This window comes from Macaca thibetana, chromosome 6, assembly GCF_024542745.1.
Source record: "Macaca thibetana thibetana isolate TM-01 chromosome 6, ASM2454274v1, whole genome shotgun sequence".
Lineage (NCBI taxonomy): Eukaryota > Metazoa > Chordata > Mammalia > Primates > Cercopithecidae > Macaca > Macaca thibetana.
This window is the reverse complement of record NC_065583.1, coordinates 85715055-85738553: the sequence shown is the minus strand read 5'-3', so window position 1 is coordinate 85738553 and position 23499 is coordinate 85715055. Positions and strand designations below refer to the sequence as shown.

General features: G+C 40.8%; 1 protein-coding gene across 1 annotated transcript in view; it reads left to right on the top strand.

Moving 5' to 3' along the window:
- Positions 1–10354, top strand: part of RHOBTB3 (Rho related BTB domain containing 3) — a 64197-nt gene extending 53843 nt beyond the window's left edge. The window contains exons 11-12 of the mRNA XM_050795412.1: positions 3926–4022; positions 8295–10354. Of these exons, the coding sequence (XP_050651369.1) occupies positions 3926–4022; positions 8295–8410 (213 nt within the window). The 3' untranslated portion in view covers positions 8411–10354. The remainder of the gene's footprint in view (positions 1–3925; positions 4023–8294) is intronic.
- The last annotated feature ends 13145 nt before the right edge of the window (positions 10355–23499 follow it).

Here is a 23499-nt window from a genome sequence, read left to right as displayed (position 1 = left end):
AACTTGTGGTAAGCTGAGCCCTCTAGGTTTTTTCCACAGGAATATATTTGTTCAGTCACTACAGAGTGTCAGTAATTCTTGAAATATTATCTGGCATCCAACATATCTATACCTATCAACTTTGACATCCAGGGTTACAAAAGCATGACAGCTTTTGTCTCCATCTACATTGCTAAAATGGAGCCACATGATGGGGCAAATTCCGGATCTGTGACAGCTGAATGCTTGCCTCCAAGCTGAGATGAATTCATTCATCAACACTTCTGTTTATAGAAGGGAATTTATTTAAAGCATTTAGGTCTTCTCCTACTATCTCCTTAACTATTTTGGACTTCATTTCTCTCATAATCAAGTCTTATGATCACTTGTATTTAATATTAGGGCTAAAAACAAATTTAAAAATTGAGTAACACTGATCTCTCTTTGTAATATATTTACATTCATCTCATGATAAATAAATAGCTCCCCTCCAAATTTAGTTTACAAGTTTTTAAATTCTTTCTACTAGTTTCACAATCTCAGTTCATTTTTGATGTATCATTTTCATACTATTCTAACAAGTTGTTCATACTTTTTAAAAAATTGGACACAAGTTTCTTTTTCCTTATCTTTTAGTATCCTCTTAAATCGTTTATGTATAAGAGAACTTCCCGTGTGGTCCCATTGATTTCTTGAGGTGCCTCTCCTCTCTGCCCCCCTACATTTGGTTCCTCATCAGAATCATTTTTGATTGCACTGTCAGAAATTCTTCAGTTGTTTTCCCTGATTCTGTGGTTTCTGACTCTGTGATTATCTTTATCTTTTCCCCTTGACTTTAAAACAATCTAAGATACCAGCTCATTTTGAATTTGGTTTCTGAAGACTTTTTATTTTCTAAGATTACGCCTAAATTTACCAGTTTTCCTTTATTCTTTTCCCAGTGGTTCCTAATTTGGCAGTTGTGAATTCCAGATAACAGAAGTTTTCTTCCCAAGTTTTCTTTGAAGTTCCTAGTTTGAGGTTTCACTTCAGCAGCCAGTTCACCCTGTTGGTCAGAATTTGGTTAACTTTTCTCTTGCCATTTCTATGACTTTTAGGAGTGAAATTGTCTTTTAGCAGAATTAGACTCCCAGGAGCTCTCCAAATAATCAAAATTTCTGATCACTCTGCCAGTTCTGTACTGTGTGTCAGGAAACATCTTTCATACTTTCTTAGATAGAAAGAAAGTATGTGGGTATTCTCTCACTTCTCTGTCCGTTTTCCCCTAACCTCTCTCAGATCTCTACCCATGATTTACCTTCAGGTTTCCATCAAGGAGGACTCTTAAAATTCAAGAGTTGAGATGCAGATTCCTTATGTCTACTCCTGTTTAAACCCTATCTGTTTAAACTTTGGTGATTCCTATGAAGTTGTATTTATTCTCGTATTAAAAATTTTAATGCATTTTCTTATTTATAATCTATATATTAATATTTGACTACCTGAAGCTACAAGTTGTATTTCTGAGAGTTTCTGGGTACTTTCTTTTGAGTTTATGGGTGTTTTCTCCACATTCTCCTTGTAGCTGTTACGTTCTGTTGCTTTTGGCTTATGGCTTTTTAATGCCTTTTTAACAATTCTGTTGCTTATTTCAGTTTGAACCCATTTTCTTACATCAACACATATCCTTCTAAAACCTAGTTTTTACAGTGAGACATATTCCATTCCTGTTACAGAGGCCCTAGATTATGAATCTGGGCCAGGTCTGTACATTAGCTAGGACTGCTGTGTTGAAATCTACTTCCCAAACCTCTACATGTGCTACCAATTCCTCATTCCTCAATTCTTTCATTCCTGGAAGCAGAAAGCTTCTTCAGTTGTGTCATCCATCCTACTGTATTTAAGATATTTTTGGATAATATAATAAGATTTAAGATACTATAATTGTGGACTCTTTGCAAAAGAGTTACAAAAGCATGACAACTTTTATCTTCCATCCACATTGCTAAAATGGAGCCACATGATGGGGCAGATTCCAGATCTGTGACAGCTGAATACTTGCCTCCAAGCTGAGACGAATTCATTCATCAACACTTCTGTTTGTAGAAGAGAATGTATTTAAAGCCTCTAGGTCTTCTCCTACTATCTCCTTAACCATTTTGGACTTCATTTCTCTCATAATCAAGTCTTACGATCACCTGTATTTAATATTAGGGATAAAAACAAATTTAAAAATTGAGTGTGGACTGTTTGCAAAAGAGTCCACAATTGTAATATCTTAAAAGTACCTTAAATCTTGTTCAAAAAGAAAATTCTTCATTTTTAAGCATGCTTTTGTGGCCAGCTGTTTATTTCTGTGACCTCCCTTTTCCTTCTCAATCACAGCCCTTAAGGCAATGTCCTAACTTCCTGGTGTTTTGTTATCTGCTCTGGGTTAATCATCTAATAGTAGTGGTGGCTTTAAAAAGCTGAAGGGTCTTACTCTGTTCCCTTGAGATTGCACACATTCATCTGCTAAAAGATAAGGGGAGAAAAAAATGTTAAAATGTTATGTGGGATTAGATAAACTATAAAGTTATTTCCAGTTCAAAAATTCTGATTTTATGTAATGAAAATAACAGGGACCTGTGAATATATGTGTTTAAGTACTCTCACACTATACAGCTTTAAAAAAAAAAAAAGCAAATCCTTGAGTTTTTTTCATTAAGGTATGAGATTACTAATCACTCTTCAATTTAGCATTACTTGTTGCTTACTTAATATTTTTGCATCTCCTTAGAAGAGCTATATTTAGCCAAAAGGTAGAGGCAACCTGAACGTCCATTGACAGGTGAAGAGATAAACAAAATGTGGTATATATGTACAATGGGATATTATTCAGCCTTAAGAAGGAATGAAATTTTGATACCTGCTACAACATGGATGAAAAATATTACCATAAATGAGCCAATCATAAAAGGACAAATATTTTACAATTTCCCTTATATGAGGTACCTAGAATAGTGAAATTCACAGAGACAGAAAGTAAAGCAGTGGGTGCTAGGACCTGGTAGAGATAGGGAGAAAACTGTTTAATGGTACAGAGTTTCATTTTGGGGTGATAGAAAAGGTCTGGAAATGGATAGTGGTGTTGGGTTGCCCCACCATGTGTATGTACTTATTAATGACACTTAACTGTACACTTAAGAATTGTTAAAATGGTAAATTTTGTGTAATACATATTGTACCACAATAATAATAAAAAAAGAGTTCTATACTCATGTACCCAAGTCGCCTGCCAGCAAGTTACTGTCATCTCTGTTGGTGGTTGGATGGATCAGTGAGTGTCAGTGCATGGACACCAAGGTGATGATGTCGGTGGCCTGCTTGCTTGGAGTTTTCCCTCCATCAGCAGCTGTTGGAACTCCGAATGAGGAGAATGGAGCTGGAAATCCTGCTCAGTTTACTGTACATCTCATTAGAAGCAAATATTTAGACACAGCTTTCTCTTAGAAACATTTACACATTGAAACCCAGGCCTTCGACCGATGGTGTTTCCTCCTCAAAATATGTTTTGACTTGCTCCTCAGGTGAACTTGTTTCAACATTGCTCACCATCATCTGCTACACAGATACAGGTGCAGTTAGTGACGTCCGTGGCTTTAGATTAAAAGCTTAAATTAAATCGTCAAGAACCTCAAACAGATGCAGCCATGCATTGCTTAAAGATGTTTGGCCACTCCGGCAGCCATAGATTGTTGTTCGCTGTTGGTTTGGCTTCTTCCAAGAATGTACTTTTAACATTATCTGTTAATAGTGCTCCCTCATCCTGTCTGCTGTCACAGTAGACTGAAAGCTGCATCAGGTAAAGGCACATGAAACATGAATATGAGCTCTCCGTGATTGCTCCCAGGCCGTTCTCTTGATCTGATCATCACACTGGTGGCCATTATGTGCAATGTTGTTTCACTTTTCATTTTTCTTGCAGTTTCACCACTCTGATTGCCTTTCAACCTGGCTACTTCATTTCATTGCTACTAACTACCTCATCTTCAGTCAGAAGCCTGAATTTCAGGATCTTTCAGGTAGATTGCCAATTTCTATTTTGAAAAGAAAACTTTATGTTCTTTGTTCTTAGATTTGAGACATAAGTTGTAGAAGTAGTGCCTTTAGCAAAATAAGAATAGTCAATGTAATAAATTTCTTACAAATTATGCAGTGTGGTAATTATGGAAACAATTTATAGTCACCTGTGTTACATAAGCGGCTTAACCTGTGTTACACAAGAAGTTTTCTAATGATTATTTTATAGCTCCCATCCATTTTTAAACACATTTTCTTTCCCTGAAATAGATAAGGTGACAAAATGTGTCTTCAGGTGGCATTTGCTTGTGAAAAATGATACCTTAGTTGTAACTACCTAAGTTAGTAGCAAAGTTTAGACAGTACAGATTTAAAAATTTAACTCTTGTTAACTATATGATATATAGCTTTATTGTACTGGATATCTGTATTTACTGAGTATATCTATATGAGAGTCCATTATATTTGCAATAATGGTTTTTCATATATAAAAGAATGTTGTGAAACTTACTGAGAGTACATGTAATATGCTTTCTAAGGTAAATTATAAAGATTAAAACCAAAGTGTGAACTCCTGAGTACTGCATAAAAAGAAAAAAATGAAAATATAATAGTTGACAGAATAGACAGCTTAGATGCAATGGTTTGCTCATGTTATTTTCTAGCATAGACTCAAGGAAAATTTGAGCTAAAAAGAAAAGGAAGTGAAAGATTACCTTTTCGAGGAGTTTCACACTCTGGACAAACAAATCTCCGTGGAGATAACTGAAGTGACTTCTAGGGTGGGGGGCAGAAGGTAGGGAGTGGGTGAGGAGAAGAGAGAGAGGGAGTAAGGGAAAGGGGAAGAGAACGCTAAAATGTAAGCTCTTGGACTCTTCCCTTCCTTCTTCAGTCAGAGTACTTCCACTTTATCTGTTTCATATCTTGAGTTCTACCTAAAATTATACATCCTAAAAAAGACTTTGCTGGTAAAAGATATAAAAATCATACGGTCAAGATGGTGATTCTACCTCAGTGTAATCCCAGCCAACTTGGGAGGCTGAGGCTGAAGGATCACTTGAACCCAGGAGTTTGAGTCCAGCCTGAGCAACATAACGAGACCCCTGTCTCTAAAAGAAAAAAAAAGTAAAAATCTCTTGTTTGTATTCAGCTACTTGTTGTACAGTTAAAGGAAACCCAGGAACACACAATCAGTTTTTAGGAGATGTATTCAGCCAGTCAGCAAACATTATATGTCTATTGGGAGCCTTCTTACATAAGTCAACTATTAGTACAGTAGAGAAGCATAATCACATCAAAACAAAACAACAGGTATTAATTAGCTAGATACTTTGTGCAAGGAAAAAACAAAGTCAGTTCATAAAAAGATAAGGCTTGTGTATGCTTGCTGTCAGTAGGAACATTCTTCTACAGTTATTCTTTTTTTTTTTTTTTTTTTTTGAGACAGAGTCTTGCTCTGTTGTCCAGGCTGGAGTGCACTGGTGCCATCTCGGCTCACTGCAAGCTCCGCCTCCCTGGCTCACGCCATTCTCCTGCCTCAGCCTCCCGAGTAGCTGGGACTACAGGCGCCCGCCACCACTCACAGCTAATTTTTTTTTGTATTTTTCGTACAGACGGGGTTTCACCATGTTAGCCAGGATGGTCTCGATCTCCTGACCTTGTGATCTGCCCACCTCGGCCTCCCAAAGTGCTGGGATTACAGGTGTGAGCCACCGCGCCCCGTCCAGTTATTCTTTAAGTAGCTGCTTCTATAGTTATTTAAGAAGCTAGCTAAAAGTTAAATGAATTGCACTTTGGTCCTGGATCCACTTTCATCATGCTACCTTAGGTCACTCTTATTTGTAAAAGAAGAATAAGATTATTTTCTACTTACTATCTTGTATAGATATGTGGTATATATGGAGTACCATTACAACCTTGGGAGAAAGATGCTCTATAAATCCTTTTAGTTATGAATTTTCATTATATGGTATTCCTCAATTGCCTATAAAGTATGTTAGGACATCTGGCATGGTGCAAAGCAGCGCTTCCAGTGCGATGTGAGGTGGCAGGCTAAGGAGGACAGGCTTTGTCGATGTTGCCTTCTGTTCCTTTGATGGGAATTAAAAGGGAATCATGAGAACTCTCATTCTGCAGTGCCTCTTCCTGTCCAGGGACCTGCTATGAGGTGTCATCCTCTTGGGCAGAGGAAAAAAGCGCCTTTTGGATAAGGGAGAATTTAATTGTCTAAATCAATAGTTACTCACTGGCTGTCTATGGTTTAGGTGTAGCCTGCCAACGTGTTTTATTTGGACCCCACAGTTAAAAATATATAGTGCTGTTATTTTAAAATGCCATATTTATGGCTTCTTTTGAAAAATTGGAAGATCTGGCTACCCCAGGCCCATCTTCCTAGTGGCAACATGTGGCTTGGCACTGGCGGCCCACCTAAAGGAGTATGCCCTCTCCAGAGGGTCACAGTCACTTCTCTCCAGTGCTTTACACTTGGCCTGCTGCACACGGTGACTTGAAGTTGGGAAAGGTTCTTGTCACAGTCACTCTACAGCTTCCTTATAGAACTGCCCATCTTCAGTTTCAAAAGTTCTCAAATTATTATTGGAATTCTACAACTTGTTTTCTGTTGACTGAGAATTTTTCATTTTTAGACGTGTTTAGAAATCAAAAAGTGAGACTGGAAAAGATGTCATGTCAGTACAGGCACAGATACATCAGAACCCAGTTAAAACGTCATTAAATATTAGGTTTCTATATACTGGACTCATGAACACAAACAGCAGTGCACAGGAATATGTTACCCTTGGCATTTATGGATTCATTATTCTCACAGTTTAATTTAGCTCAATATTATGTGTTCTGTGTTATGGGATTGTTTGTTTTGTTTTGTTTTGCTGGCTGCCAGAGCTCATCTGTAATAACTTTTCTCTGGTTTTTGATATTTACTGAGGGAGTAGCCTCATATTACCTTTGCTTCCTGTTGAAACTTAGAGCTGAGCAGCTAGTTTGTATGATCCTGAAGCCTGAATCAAGACCTTATTAATCTGAATTATAATAGATGAGGTTAAACAGTAGATGGAGAATCAAGCAATTCTCCTGCCTCATCCTCCTCAGTAGCTGGGATTATAGGCGTGCGCCACCACACCCAGCTAATTTTTTTTTTTTTTTGGTAGAGACGGGGTTTTACCATGTTGGCCAGGCTGGTCTCGAACTCCTGACCTCAAATAATCCGCCCACCTCGGCCTCCCAAAGTGGTGGGATTACAGACATGAGCCATCGCGCCTGATCTCCAGCAAGGTCTTTATGATCTGTATCTTGTGTTGATCTCTTATCTCATTCTGTAACCTAGAATGCCTAACTGTCTGGGAATGCAGCCCAGTAGGTTTCAGCCTCATTGTCCCCAGCCCCTATTCAAGATGCAGTTGCTGTGGTTCAAATGCCTCTGACAGTTGTGCTTCACCAAAACTAGAGAATGAACAAAGCGAAGCACCTGGAGTTCAAGAATGGGGGGATCCAATCCCAAGGCAGGAAGCAGGTCCAGAAAGCAGGCAGGGCCACAGCAACAGGAAAGAACAGCTTATCTGATGACTGGCTGGGTGGGAAGCACAACTGAGAGGACTTGAAGGATTTTGGAAGACTAAGTTAGCTACAAAGAAAACTAAGTATTATAAATTGAAAAAAAAAAAAATCTGTCATGTCCAGGAAAAACAAACATTTTATTGAAAAAGAAAAGCCAGGCATATGGTGGCTCACGCCTGTAATCCCAGCACTTTGGGAGGCTGAGGCGGGCGGACCACGAGGTCAGGAGATCTACCATCCTGGCTAACACGGTGAAACCCCATCTCTACTAAAAATACAAAAAATTAGCTGGGTGTGGTGACACACACCTGTAGTCCCAGCTACTCGGGAGGCTGAGGTGGGATAATTGCTTGAAACATGGAGGCAGAGGTTGCAGTGAGCTGAGATTATGCCATTGCACTCCAGCCTGGGTGACAGAGGGAGACTCCATCTCAAAAAAAAAAAAGAAAAAGAAAAGGAAAATAATCAAATACTACTCAAAGTAGTGGACAAAATGTATATAATTGTAAGTCACATCATAACTTAAATCCTGATACTAATTTAACCAAAATGGTAGTAAATTGTTTGGGAAAGCTTGCGAGAATGGTAGGAGGTGTATCACAGAGCTTGAATCTCATCTATTAAAGAGGAAATCAATAGCTGATATCTTAATTGATCCACAATAAAACATTCAATTAACATTCTTTTTCTTAACACTTCAGTGGAAGAACGCAGTTTTGTTGAAAAGCACAGATGGCCGTCGAATATGTACTTGAAGCAGCTTGCAGAATACAGGAAGTATATTCACTCCCGGAAATGTCGTTGCTTAGTAATGTAACCTGGAGCTTTTATATACTGCATTTCTTTTTTATTATTATGAAGAATGGGATACTTCCAGGTTCCAGTAAAACTCTTCCGACTGAAACCAATGTGGGTGTTAGAAAAATTACCATATAGCTTAATATGTTCATCAGTTCTCTTTGGGAAAAAACTACCATTGTGGTCTTAAAAAGGGAACAAAATATACCATAGGCTAAAACTAAGGCTTTCACTCTAGAATGCAAAGCTGTTTTGCAGCTATGTTTTCCCTTAAAGATGTCCTGTTGCTTTAGTGATATTTAGACCCCTCTCAGTTAAGAAGTGCTTAAATTTAAAAAAAAAAATTATATAGGATTAATACAGAAATTTTATCATGTCTGATTAATTGCTCTATTAAAATAAGGGGCATTTAAAGACCCAGCATAACTATTTGTATGATGAGAAATCTGGGGGAAAACCAATCAGTCCAACATGAGATTTTAGGAATAGTAATTTACCTGCCCCTTGGAAAGTGAAATGCCACTTGGTTCCCAATTGGTGACAGTGTTTGAATCATCATAAAAAAACTTCTGCTTTTCACCTGGACAACCCAACTGAGCCACTTTGTCTCCTTTTGGCAATCTGAGTAGGCAGGGAACCTAGGCAGGGCTGGCTTTCTTAGCATGTAACTTGTGTAGCAGCACAGGGCCCACACTTAGAAGGACCCCGCGCTTGGTTCAAGGCTCTGCTATAGCGGAAATTCTTAATGATGTTTGAAGAAGGGTCCCATGATTTCATTTTGTGCTGAGCCCTCAAAATTATGTCTATTTCCTGGCAGGAAATATCCTATGTTTTCTTGCTCAAACAGCTTTCTCTGTTTGAGCAGAAAAGAGGCACTGATATAAAGGGAAGAGAAGGAGGCTCACCGGAGGGAAGAGAACATAGTAAAAATTCCCGCCTTTGGGGAGGTCTGAACCACCCAGGGCCCCCACTGCCACCTCGGCTGGCAAGGGAGAAATGTGTTGTGTTGTCTTAGCTTTAAAACAGTCACAGTTCTTGCTCTATCATAGATGAACAAATACTTTCTTGATCATTTTGTAAGACCAGGAGGTTGGTAAGAGTGACTAACCAGCCTAACTTTAATACACATATATAAAGATGCTCTCAGAGAAAGATGCTCTGTAGAGAATTGGCTACTGAAGTTGGCTCAAGAATTTTTTTTAGTGTTATTTACCAAGATTAGGATGTCAGTGGCTTAAATTCTTTGAATTCTTCTCAAGGACTACAAGATTATTTGATAAAGAGTAGCATGAATGTTGTCCTCTAAGATTACACAGTAAGTTCAAAGAAAAGATATACGTCAAAGGCTTGTTATGTAGAGGGAGAATGGACTGGGATAGAGGACAGAATGATAGTTTCTTCCTTTCATATCACATGTATAGAGAAATAATTATATCAGAAACTCAAACCTAGAGATGGAAAAACAGATCACTGTCTACTGTCAGCATCATTTTAATCTGTAAGTCAGTACTGGAATATGTTTTTCTTTTAATTTCCAGTGACTTTAGAATACACACAGTTTTTCCAACTTTTCAAAATTTTGACTAAATGGTTTTATAGTATATTGTTGGGACCCCATACCGTTAGCCCTTGTGTGTATACCAACACTGCCAAAGTGAAACATTAGGCCAGGCATGGTGGCTGAGGCCTGTAATAACAGCATTTTGGGAGTCTGAGGCAGGTGGATAACTTGAGGTCAGGAGTTCAAAACCAGCCTGGCCAACACAGTGAAACCCTGTCTCTACTAAAAATACAAAATTAGCCGGGTGTGGTGGCACACACCTGTAATCCCAGCTACTCAGGAAGCTGAGGCAGGAAAATCGCTTGAATCCGGGAGGTGGATGTTGTAGTGAGCCGAGATCGTACCACTGCACTCCAGCCTGGATGATGAGCGAAACTCCATCTCAAAAAAAAAGAAACCAAAGTGAAACATTAAAAATTCCCTATAGATATATTCCAGGAAACATTTTAATTTGGCAGATTTTAATAAGGGTGTATCAGTGAAGATTACTGAAATTGATTTTATGTCTTTTGTATTTTAATCACTTGAGTTAATCAACCACCGGCAAATCCCATTTGACAAGGATTAGCATTGTAAAAAATAGATACTGTAGTAGATTTCTCGAAATTCATTCACATTTAAGACTTTTAAAATGCAATAATAGCCTTTTGTTTTTCATGAGCATATTCTCACCTATATAAATTACGGCATTTAAAGTTCAAACTCAGTAACTTTTAATCTAGGAAATTGAAAAATGTAAGTTGCAAAGCAAAAAAAGGTATTTTGAAAATACTATTTAATGTTTAACTAGACTATAGGTAGTTCCTTAAGGTTGTTTGACCTGAAGTGGAGTTGGGTTTGGAAGCTGGTGCCCAGTTGGTGCGGAGCGTGTAGTTTTGTTATGAAAGTTCTTTACCACCTGTGTAAGTGACACCAACACCCAGATGTCACGGCTCTCCAGAGCTAGTCAGAAGAGAAATCAAATTAGTGTTTAAACCCATTTGCATATAGACTCGTCAGTACATTTAACTCAATATAACAAGAAATTGTAAAATACTTATATCTTAGAGAAATGAGTGCTGGTTTTGAGCGTTGTTTTTTAACTGAAAGATTATTTCTAGATGGGTATGTGCTTTGTGCTGGTTTATGCTTCCATATATTTCCCAGGCATTTTAATTAGAGAAGACACTGAGTGGTAGAACTTTCCTTTCCTTTCTTGGCCAGAGTCTTTACCCTATTTAACCCTTTGTGTATTTCTGACTGCTCACTGTTCATATTATAGGAGACTAGATTTGTAATGTAGAACTCTCCATAACACGAATGAAATTAATCCCATCCAAGCCAGCATGGTGGCTTCATATTGAGTAGTAACAGAAGTCTGAACAATTGGATAAATTTGACTTCCAAGACAGCTAAACTTTTCAACTGCAATTTTAAAAACTACACTACACTGTTATAGTTAATCTGACAAAAATGTCCTCAAAGAGTACTTTATTTTATTTAAAGCATCTGTTTAATTCAACCTTTAATAATTTTGCAAAGAAGGGTATGTGTGTATTTTAATATAGCCTGACCTGAATTTATATGTTTTTAGCTTTAGTATTTAACATTTTGTAACAAATAAACCTTTTTTAAAACAAGTTTGATGAAGCGTCCTGTGGTTATTTTACCTTGGATGTTGAAATACTGAAATGATTTGGAGAATGCTGCCTTGTATTTCTCAAGCGTAATTATGCTTCACAGGTAATTTTCATTATGTATAAAATATTTAGAATGTGGCTGATACTATAGATGACTCATATGTGTCATGAGATAAAGAAATTTATATTGTCTTTAACAGTCAAGACCGGAATTTATCTCAGCAAAATAACTGCCTTTGTTTAGAAAAGTGCTTTGATAATTAAACATAGAAGTGAGCCCCTTATAGGCTTGAGTGTTGTCTGGGACCAAGGCTTGGGAAGTGGAGAAGCTGCTCTGCATAATAGATGGAAAAGAATCTGGAATTTCCCAGGGCTGAGGAGCCCAGGCAGGGAGGGGAAAGAGATGAGACAGCCATACCATGAGAATGGATGGTGCATGGAATGATGCGGCTCCTCCCTAGCAGGTTCCCAAATTTTCAGTAAAGCCTACTAAACTCACGAAGGGCTCCACAGTTCCTTTGGAATTATGTTCCTCACACAGATCTTATCTGGACACACATCTTCATAGAAGAGCCCTATTGCCTTTAGTTACCTCCACAGTCCTCTTTGCCATGAGGCCTTTTATGACTTAGCCCTGTCTTTTCTGCCTGAGCACTCCTCCCGCAGGGAGAAAAGGTGCTGCCATCTTGACACACTGGACTGTCCATTAAGATTGTGTACCGGCAGACTTTAAACTCTTCTTATGGCTTGAGGTGGGTTGCCGTTCCCTGTCTACTTTGCAAACCCCTGCGTATCCTGAAAAGCCCGTCTTAAATATCATTTCTCTTTTGTGTTCTGTCACTTTCCCAGAAAGAATTTGTTGCTTTTGTGTGTGTCTTTCCTTAGCTCTTTGTTCATACCTCTGTTATGGTGCTTATGGCATTTCTAGGTATTTGTGTATTGGTGGTCTCTACTGGGCTATTACTTGAGGGGCAGGGACCGTGTCTTGAATTTTCTTCATGACCTGCTTCCCAACCCTCCATCTAGCATAGGGCCTGGCATAACCTGTGTAATACATGGGACTGAAAAGGCCAGATTGCTTCAGTTGGAACAATAATTGGAAGCTTGCAAATGAAAATGAAAAGCATGCTAACACTTGAAACTGTTCGCTCAATGTCAGGAGTAGCCAGTATCAGCCAGCATGTAGGACCAGGGTGATCAGCGAGGCCAAGTGTATGGGGAGTTGATGAACATAGAATGGAAAAGTGATAAGTGATGGACCACTGAGGAGATGCAGAACATGAACAAAATAGTCCTTGGAGACGTCTTTGCCTGGGAGTCTTCACTGGAGTTTGGGCAGTAAGATGAGATGGGGAGACAGAAGAGTTTTTGTTGGGCATAACAAAGTTGGAAATGCTCTTGGTGCTATACACAGTGTTTGACTGTATGCAGATGTTCCTTCAACTGCATGTACTTAATTTTCCAGGTCCTGAGGCAGGCTGTGTCTCAAAATCTCAGTTGTCCTCTACTGTTATAGCTTAATGTTCAACAGTAAACTAATGATCAGCATTAGCATAAAAGTGTCTGGCATTCTCTCACATGTTCAGAGCAAAGAGCTCTCTTATTTATAATTATTTAAGAAAATAGCATGCAATTTATGTCACAGCTTGACGAGTTCTTCCTGCCTGCTGCCTCCCAAAAAACCAATGCATTGAGAGCAGCAAGTGTTGTAGCAAAGAAACAACACTTGCAGGGCCAGCCAGGTGAGGAGAATGGGAGACTTTTCTTAATCCACCTCCCTAACAATTCAGCTACTAGGGTTTTCAAGGGTACTTTGGTGGGTAGGGAGCTGGGGAACTGAAATAATTGATTGGCTGGGGATGGAATTACAGGGGTGTGTGTCTAAACTGCCTTCATGCATCTGAGTCAGTTCTGAGGAGGGAGTCTCAGGACCAGGTGGTATCTCTTGGTTTACCAAAATGCTAAATCTGAAAAATACCTGAAAAACCAGTTCTCTAGGTTTCAAAATAGTGATATTATCCGTAGGAGTAGTTGGGGAAATTACAAATTTTGCAGCCTTCGGTTGTATAACTCGGGGGCAGTAAGCAACTTACAGAAAAGCAAGTTAAGCAAACAATGGATGTTTATTGTTCACCCATGCCTATTCTTTAGCAAAGTTCAGGCCCCTATCATAATTCTAACCTTGTGACCTCGTGTTGGTATTTACAAATACAGTTTCAATTTTTGAACAAGGAGATCAGTTCAAGGAGGGAAAGGACTGTTATGATTTCCACACAAGAATGAGCAAAAGCACTTTAGCCTGTTAGAAGCAAGATGGAATCAGTTATGTTAAACTTCCCTGACTACTATAATTTTTGCAAAGGCAGTTTCATTTAATGGACAGGATATATTATTATTTTTTAATTAAGGAGAAAGGAATGGGGATCTCAACCCCTCTTCCTTTGTTGGGCACTTGGAAGATCTGAAGAACTTTTTAACTTAAAAACATATGAACAAAATCCAAAACATTAACTTGCCTTGAAGGTCAAGCCCAGTCCCTCATCTTTGACTTAGTGCCTATCCTGTTTTGTTCATGCCCAAGCAAGATTCTGTTTCTTCCCCTACTGCCTACATCACCACTAAAATGCTTTTGCTTTCAATACTTGTAACCTCTAGGACTCCAAAGGTCCCAGTGGTTTGATCTCTGATATGTCATATTCAAACTGAATGGTTCAACACTCAGAAATTACTAAATGGGGTCTCATTCTCTTTATTTTTTGATGGTTAACGTTGTGTAAAAGGTAATATATTTGCCTGGCTCAAAGCTCAAAATAATATAAAAAGTCAACTTTGAGAAGAAAGTGCTAGCTCCCATTCCTTCCCCTCGTGCCCTGCATCCTTCACAGGTACTCAGATTTATTAGTGTCTTGTGCATGAAAACTGTTTATTTATGTGAATACAAGCAAACGAAAGTGCATATTTCTCCTCTTCCTCCCTGTAGGAAACTATAGCCTCCTCCAAAATGTCCATATTCCTAATCCCCAGAACCTGTGAATAGGTTGCCTTTCATGGCAAAAGGGATTTTGCTGATTTGATTAAGTTAAGGATCTTGAGATACAGAGATTGTTCCGAGAGGGTTCATTGTAATCATGAGGGCCTTTATAGGAGGGTGGCAGTAGAATGAGCATTAGAGGAGAAGGCAGTGTTGATGGCAAGAGATTTGAAGTGGCTGCCCTTTGCCCTCAGGGGCCCTGAGCCAAGGAATAAAGATGGGTTCTAGAAGCTGGAAATGCCAAGGGGATGGAGTCTTTCCTCAGTGCCCCCAGAAGGAACCAACCTTGCTGAGACCTGGACTTCAGTCATTCTGATTTTGGACTTCTGACCTCCAAAGCTATAAAGAGAATAAGTCCTTTTTTTTTTTTTTTTTTTTTTTTTTTTTTTTTGAGACGGAGTCTCACCCTGTCACCGGGATAGGAGTGCAGTGGCCGGATCTCAGCTCACTGCAAGCTCCGCCTCCCGGGTTTACGCCATTCTCCTGCCTCAGCCTCCCGAGTAGCTGGGACTACAGGTGCCCGCCACCTCGCCCGGGTAGTTGGTTTTTTTGTTTTTTTTTTTTTTGTATTTTTTAGTAGAGACGGGGTTTCACCGTGTTAGCCAGGATGGTCTCGATCTCCTGACCTCGTGATCCGCCCGTCTTGGCCTCCCGAAGTGCTGGGATTACAGGCTTGAGCCACTGCGCCTGGCCCCCCCATATTGTTTTAAGCCACTGTGTTTGGAATAATTTGTTACAGCAGCTCAGTCAGTCCAGTAAACAGCTGGTTTAATGAATTGTTTTGTGAGGTCTTAATACCTGAAACACAGCATTTTGTTAAACAAGTTGTTGTCAAACTGTGGCAGTCATCAGAATCCCCTGAAGGGCTAATTAAAACGGGCTGGGTGTGGTGGAATGTGCCTGTAGGCCCAGTTACTTTGTAGGCTGAGGTGAAGGATTGCTTGAGCCTAGGAGTTGGAGTACAGCCTGAGGAACACAGCGATAGCTTGTCTCCTAAAAAATAAAATTAAGGCTGGGCACAGCTGGCTCAAGCCTGTAATCCCAGCACTTTGGGAAGTCGAGGCTGGCAGATCACTTGAGGTCAGGAGTTCAAGACCAGTCTGACCAACATGAAGAAACCCCATCTCTACAAAAAATGCAAAATTAGCCACGTGTGGTGGCGCATGCCTGTAATCCCAGCTACTCGAGAGGCTGAGGCAGAAGAATCACTTAAACCCAGGAGGCGGAGGTTGCAGTGAGCTGAGATCGTTCCATTGCACTCCAGCCTGGGTAAGAGCGAAACCCTGTCTCAAAAAATAAATAAAAATTAAATTAAAATACAATTTAAAAACCCAGAAACAATGCTGGGCCTCAGTCGCAGAGTTCTGATTTTGTCCATCTGGGGTGGGACCTGAGAATTTGCATTTATAAGAAGTTCCCAGGTGATGCTTATATGTCACTGGTCCACAGATCATGCTTTGAGAACCCATAAGACAATTAATTCCAGTTTTCAGGTCTGGAGCAGCACCAGCTCCTTGAGGGCCATTCCTTCTCCTCCACTCTGCCCCAGCCCACAGGAGCTTCCCTTGCCCTTCCACCACCAGTGTGACCTTTGACCTCTAGGACCAGGCTCCTCCTTTCTCCTTGATAGTTTTTCCAGTTCCATCACTCAACCCCCATTTTTCTAATTATGTTTCACAAACATTTGACCGAAAGACCAGACTTTTCCCTGAGGCATAGGGTAGCCTAGCGGCTACTGCCTCCCAAAAATGATCTCTCTTTGTGGGAGGGTGGGTGGGAGCTGGGAGCTGATCTAGACCTTCTCAGGATCACACATTCAGACCTGTGCCCTCCTTTCACATTTTGTTGACCTTATAATCTCTCCTGCTTAGGGTTTCTCTGGGCTTATACTGAGCACTGTGTCCTGGACCCTTTGGACCAATCAAAGACCCAGGACTGTGAATTCGTATGGAGTTGATACAGAAGTTATTAAGAAATAATTTGTAGGCAGATAGTAAGGTTTTTGGTGGAATTTTTCCTGTAATAAGAATCCCTGAACCATCTCTTTCCTAACAGAAAGGGTGGCTTGAACGGCCAGGCCAGCAAGCTTTGATATGCCAATACAGGCCCATAAAAACTGGGTTCACTCAATATGGTGATTCCCACCATCTTTTCCTTGTCACCAGGTGTACCAAATGTCATGGCCACCTCCAGATAACACCATGGGTTCAGAACATCATGGTGACCCGTATTTGCATACCAAAGGGCTAAGGTGGGAGGGCCAGGCTTTTTGCCGGCTAGGTGAATGACACACCTGGTCAAACCAATCCCCTGGGCCCTATGCAAACCAGACACCACCTCCTCCAGCATCCGAATATAAGCAGCCACTTTTTGGTGCACACAGGGTTTTCTCTTTGTTCGAATCCCCCTCCCTCTGTCTCTGTCCTGGGGAGGTACTTTCTTCTTCCTTCCTTGTTTCTTGCCTATTAAACTTTTGATCCTTAAAATCACTCCACGTGTGTTCATATCATTACTCCTATTGGCTCGAGGCCAAGAACCCTGGTGTTCCTCCAGCCATCAGAGCCGTATCAGAGTTAATGTAAAATTAAATTCTGAAAAAACTTAGCAACAGTCTTATATGAATTTTTAAAGCATTTTAAACATAAAATTTGAGTCCCTCAATATTTTTTGTTTACAATGATAGAATTTTCTACTGTCTCAGAATATATATTTTTTTACCTGAGTTGTCTACCTTTTTGTTAATTTCTGATTTTTAAAAAATATTCAGCCGCCTTGTAAGAATGAGAAGAAATATTGGAGCACAATCATAAATAAATAATCTTTTTAAGCCTAAGAGCCTTGCAACACCAAATTTGGCTAAGCAAGTTCTAAAGAGAGTTACTGAGTAACCGCTATCCTCAGGCAGGCTGGCTTGGAACGGGAGGGTGCTTTTTCCTTCCTCCTCCCAAGTGGAAGCATCTTGCTTTTGCCTTTACTTTTCATAAATTTAAGGCTGAGGAAAAATGCAACATCCTCAGTTTCAGTTTCCATAAAATTAAAATTTATGTAGGCAATTTTCATTTTCCTCAAAATCTCTTGTCTAATTCTCTCCCCATTGTCCAGCCTGAGTCACTGAACACACCATTGTTCTGGGGACTTCTGTCCCATTGGTTGGAAGAGGACTAGGGTTGGTTTTCTAAATTTAGTGACTTCCTCTGAGGAATGGATGGCCTCTGAGGCAATAAAGCCGTTCTAGTTTAAAGTAACTACATACCAAAATCCCTGAGAGGCCACCTGCTAGAACCCTGCTTGCAATGCTGCAGTGCCCAGGTGAGGTTAAAATGCTTTCTTTGACTAGACAGAAAGCAAAAGTTAAGAAAATTCCTTAGCAAGAACTCAGATATAAAGATTATGCACAAAAGCTAACAGGTGCTATTAAGTATGCCTGGGCATTTTTCTAAGCTGTACATCACCACCAACAACAACAACAATAACAACAAAACCTTCTCTTTTACAACCCTCACAATTTTTTTTTGTTTTGAGACGGAGTCTCATTCCATTGCCCAGGTGATCTCCATTCACTTCAGCCTCTGCCTCCCGGGTTCAAGTGATTCTTTTGCCTCAACCTCCCAAGTAGCTGGGGTTACAGGCACTCGCCATCACACTCTGCTAATTTTTGTATTTTTAGTAGAGACAGGGTTTCACCATGTTGGCCAGACTGGTCTCGAACTCCTGGCCTCAAATGATCCACCTGCCTTGGCCTCCCAAAATGCTAGGATTACAGGTATGAGCCACAGCTCCCAGCCTGACCCTCATGACTTTTAATGAATGTGATAAGAAAGACTGATTTTGTATAGCACCTTAGTAGGCATTGAGTGGCCCTACGCTGCTAGAAGGTGTCCTTGTAAACATATTTGTTGCTTGTAACTTACTTTTTTCTTTATTTGTTGTTCACAAATGTCATTTGCTCAGACATCCAAGGAAGATGGGCTACCATTAGCTCTTACTTTTTGTGTGTCTTCTAACACTTTCTCCAAAATATAATAGTTGCTTAGGAAATGTCTGTTGAATGTAACAGAACACAGCAGGGAACACAATGTCACTGGTCTCCAAGTGGATGGTATTGACTGTTTCGGTCCAGATACCCATTTGTGCTTGGGGCCCAGGGAACTTGGCCAGAGGGCTCAGGGGAGAGGCATAGGGGACACCAACATCAGTGGAAGGGTGAGACGCCACCTCAAGGGACTTCACAGGCAGGACCTCAGGGAGGGGCAAGTGTGGAAGGACAGGAGGTCAATGGGAGGCACCCCAAGAATAACTTCAGGAGACAATGGGGCCTGGTTTTGGAGCAGGCAAGAGGTGTTTGCATGAATTCCATAAGCTGGTGAGGCCTGAGGAAATGGAAGTATTAGTTATTTCAATATCACCATTTATTGTGCTCTTACTGAGGGCCAGACATTCTGCGTACATGATTTCCTTCAGAAGAGCTGATATGGCACAGGAAAGCGGTCTGGTGGGGTGGCTGAGCATGTGATGAAGCCAGACTGCGCAGGCAAATTCACATCCCAGCTCCAACCCTTACTGCGTGACCTCAGACAGGTAAAGTGACCTCTCTCTGGACTTTAGCTGCTTATTGTAACATGCAGCTAATGGACTACTAACCCCATAGTGTCACTGGGAGGAGTAAATGAGGTCATACACATTAAGTGCTGAAACCAGTGCCTTGCACAGAGTTAGCACTCTGCAAGTATAACCACTCTCATTATCTCTGTCATTTTATTGTCCCAGCAATCCAGTGGCCAGGGGCTGTCAGTATCTCTATTCTAAATTGAGCACAGTGAGTCACCGCCTAAGGCCATGTGGTTAATAAGTCGCAGAGCTGGGAAGAACTGTGACCTGACTCCAAAGCTCGCATACTTCACCGACTAGCAAACAGCCTCCATAAGCATTCTAAGAAAAATGTACAATAATCCAGCAAACACGGACGTCAATGTCCTCCTTTGAGGATGCTGTTGCATTGCTGTCTTTGGGCAATGTGAGGGAGGCTGGGCATGTTGCTGGGAGACACATTCTTTTAGTTGACTTGCAAGGCTGACTCCAAGGTCAAGGAGTTATTAAGGTCATCCTCCCTCCCCACTTTCCTTCCCACCCACCTCTGAGGAAACTATTCCAAAGTCTGACCTGATTAGGATTCTTCAAATGTTGTGACTTGTTAACACACCAACCTTGTGGTTAATATTTGACTTAACCCAAAACGGATAATAGGAAAAAACAGCATGCTTGGTAGGAAGTGTTTGGGGAGAATGGAGAGCTGCTTGCAGGGCTCATTCAGCCGCGGGGAAGCCAGACAGTGAGGTTTCTCTGTGAATCACCTTTCATTTTAATTTAATTAGTTAATTTAATGTTCATTATCCTTAATTCTTATAATAAGCCAAACTGGAGAGATTTGCTAACCTATAGTCACACAGTTGGGAAATCGCCTAACCAGGATTTGAATTCAGTCCACGTGGCTTCTAATCCGTGAAAGGAGCAGGAATTTTAGATTCTGGGGCCAGTTCCTGTTAGGAGCTGAGCAACTTAAACATTTTCTCATTAAAGAAAATATACTTCAATAAAGTTGTAGAAAAAGGAAGAAAGAGAGAAGAGAGAAAAGAAAGGAGGAAGAAGGGAGGGCAGGAGAGAAGGAAGGGAGGAAGAAAAGTATAGGTAGCTAGAAAAATGTGTTCTGACTGGTTCTGTAACCACTGTAGACCAGTGACATGTTCAAAGCAAGGCCAGCAAAACTGGATAAAAATGGAAAAATTTTGTTTCTGGGCAAATGCTTCTCACACCTTCTTGTCATCTTCTTCTGAATTTAATTACCCACCGTGACACCCACAATACAGCCTTGTGACCATAGAATTCTACAATCCATGAAGAGCAAGTGCACCTTTTTGTGTTTGCTTTTGCTAACTGCTTGCTGCAGTTAACAGAGTCCTAGAATTTATGGTTTTCCAGGAGAGTTCAGTCTTAACGATGCCTTTTATACACTTGTTGATGCTTAGGACTGTATTGATAAATCAGCTCTAACAGCTCTTGGCACAGACTTTGGTCTATAATGATGCTTGAATTGAACCAGGAGATGAAGACTTTGATGGACTCTGTGTCATTATTAAGAAACTTGGGAATTATGCCAGATTATCAGCTGAAAGTGTAAATAAGTTACAGAATGCTGACATAGAAGAAATGCCAAACATTGACATGATGCACCCATTCAGCATCTGTCTCAGGCTGTCAGAGCTGCTATAACAAAATACCATAGACTGGGTAGCTTATATACAACAGAAATATATTTCTCATAGTCCTGAAGGCTGGGAAGTCCAAGACCAAGCTCCTGGCTGCTTCAGTGTCTGAAGAGAACACATTTCCTGGCTTGTAGATGGTGCCTTCTCACTGTGTCCTCACATGGTGGAAAGGACAAGCTAGCCCTCTGAGTCCTCTTTAAAAGGGCACTAATCCCATTCATGAGGGCTCCACCATTATGACCTAATCACCTCCCACAAGGTCCCACTTCCTAATACCATCACCTTAGGGGTTAGGATTTCAACATATGAATTTAGGAGGGGCAGAAGCATTCAGACCATAAGAGCATTCCTTGCATGAAATGGTGTTAACTGTGGAAAAGCAAGTGAGAGCAGCAAAGGGAAGAGAAGTGAAAGGGCAAAATATTAGCATTTCCAGTGCTTGTGACCCATAAAATGAATTCTGAGAGAGGTGCTTCTTGAAAAAAGGGCAGGTAAAAACTTTGAAATATAATGGGTACTTAGTTACTACTTTGGAAATTCACAATGCATGTAACATATTAAAGGCTCTGGCAAGTCCCAAGGTCAAGCTTCCAGCCCATCTGTCTTCACAAGCCTGTGTGAATGTCTGCTAAGTAAATTTACCAAGCTTGGGGTCTTGCCAGTGCTACCCCCTTGCTCTGCCGCTAATGTCCTGGACAAATGAAACATCTACTTCTTTCTTTCTTCCTTTTTTTTTTTTGTCTGAAATGAAGTCTTACTCTGCCAGCCAGGCTGGAGTACAGTGGCACAATCTCTGCTTTCGCTCACTGCAACCTCCACCTCCCAGGTTCAAGCGATTCTCCTGCCTCAGCCTCCCGAGGAGCTGGGAGTACAGGTGCACACCACCATGCCCGGCTTTTTTTTTTTTTTTTTTTTTTTTTTTTTTGAGATGGAGTCTCACTCTGTTACCCAGGCTGGAGTGCAATGACGCGATCTCGGCTCACTGCAACCTACACCTCCTGGGTTCAAGTGATTCCCCTGCCTCTGCCTCCTGAATAGCTGGGATTACAGGTGCCCACGACCACACCCAGCTAATTTTTGTATTTTTAGTAGAGATGGGGTTTCCCCATATTGGCCAGGCTGGTTTCGAACTCCTGACCTTAGGTGGTCCACCCACATCGGCCTCCCAAAGTGCTGGGATTACAGGCGTGAGCCACCGCGTTTGGCCTAATTTTTGTATTTTTAGTAGAGACAGGGTCTCACCATGTCGATCAGCATAGTCTAGAACTCCTGACCTCAAGTGATCCACCCGTCTCGGCCTCCCAAAGTGCTGGGATTACAGGCATGAGCCACCGTGCCCAGCTGAAACATCTAACATGTTGCAGATACTAATTCCACAGTACTTCCGGAGTGTCTCAAGGGTAAGACTGGATTAGGAGCCCTGACTGAGCTCACCTGCTGTATTACTCCACATGACTCATCCTCTCATCATCCCTCTAAGCTGGAGGTGCCTCTCAGGGAGGCTGTTTTCCATCCATCCTCTGTTGCCCTTTCCTATATCTCAGCAAAGGGAAAGAGGTAAATATTTTATATGCTTGTGGGGTTTAATGAGGCTAAGAGTATCTGTTTTTAAAGTTTATCAGATAAAAGGCATAGACTCTCAAAATGGGCACAAGTCCTGCAGGCCAGCACTGTATAGCCCAGCATTTCCAAACTCATGGAACCCATTTTTTCATGTAACATTTGCTGATGTGCCATGGAACCAGTGTTCTGAGACAGCTGCTCTGGAGACTCTGAGCTCAAGTAGCTGGGATTACAGGCATGTGCCACCATGCCAGCTAATTTTTGTATTTTTAGTAGAGATGGGTCTTCACCATGTTAGCCAGGCTGGTCTTGAATTCCTGACGTAAAGCGACCTCAAGCGATACACCTGCCTTGGCCTCCCAAAGTGCTGTATACAGCCTCTTTGAATGCCTGGGAGACACTGCCGAAGATTCCTTATACCCTGACCTTGGTAAGAGTAGACCATTATTTGGTACTACCCTCACATGGCAGCAATTTGCTAGATTCTCTGTAAGTAGGAAATTTCCAAACTACCAGTGTCAACCACCTCTTTGGTTCAGAGCAGTAATTTTCAACATTTCCAAGCTTGTAGACCCCCCCTTTTTTTTTTGCTATAGTAAAAGATGGGGCAGACCACAGCCTCTCCATATATACTGGTGAGTTTTGCCATCAACTGAGAAAGCAGAATTGGTCAAAAGCTACTATGAATGCTGGGATTTTTTTTTTTAAAGTAAATTAAATATTTTGAATAGATAATTATATGTACATGGCAGTTATCCTTGAACTGAGTTTATATTGTATTCCTTGCTGCTTCCGCCATACAGAAAATAAACCAGGAAAAACTTCTAACTGGGTAAATCAGCTGTTCACCTTTATTGAAATATTGGAAAAGGGCCAGGCATGGTGGCTCATGCCTGTAATTCCAACACTTTGGAAGGCCGAGGCAGGCAGAGCTCATGCTCCTTAGTGGGGATCACTTATCCCTCACTTATCAAATTCCTATAAAGGAGGAGGGATTTTTCTTCTCCTTCCAGCTCAGGGAGTGTTGAAGGAGCACTTTGCATCCTTTGCTCCTTTTCTCACTTGGAGGAG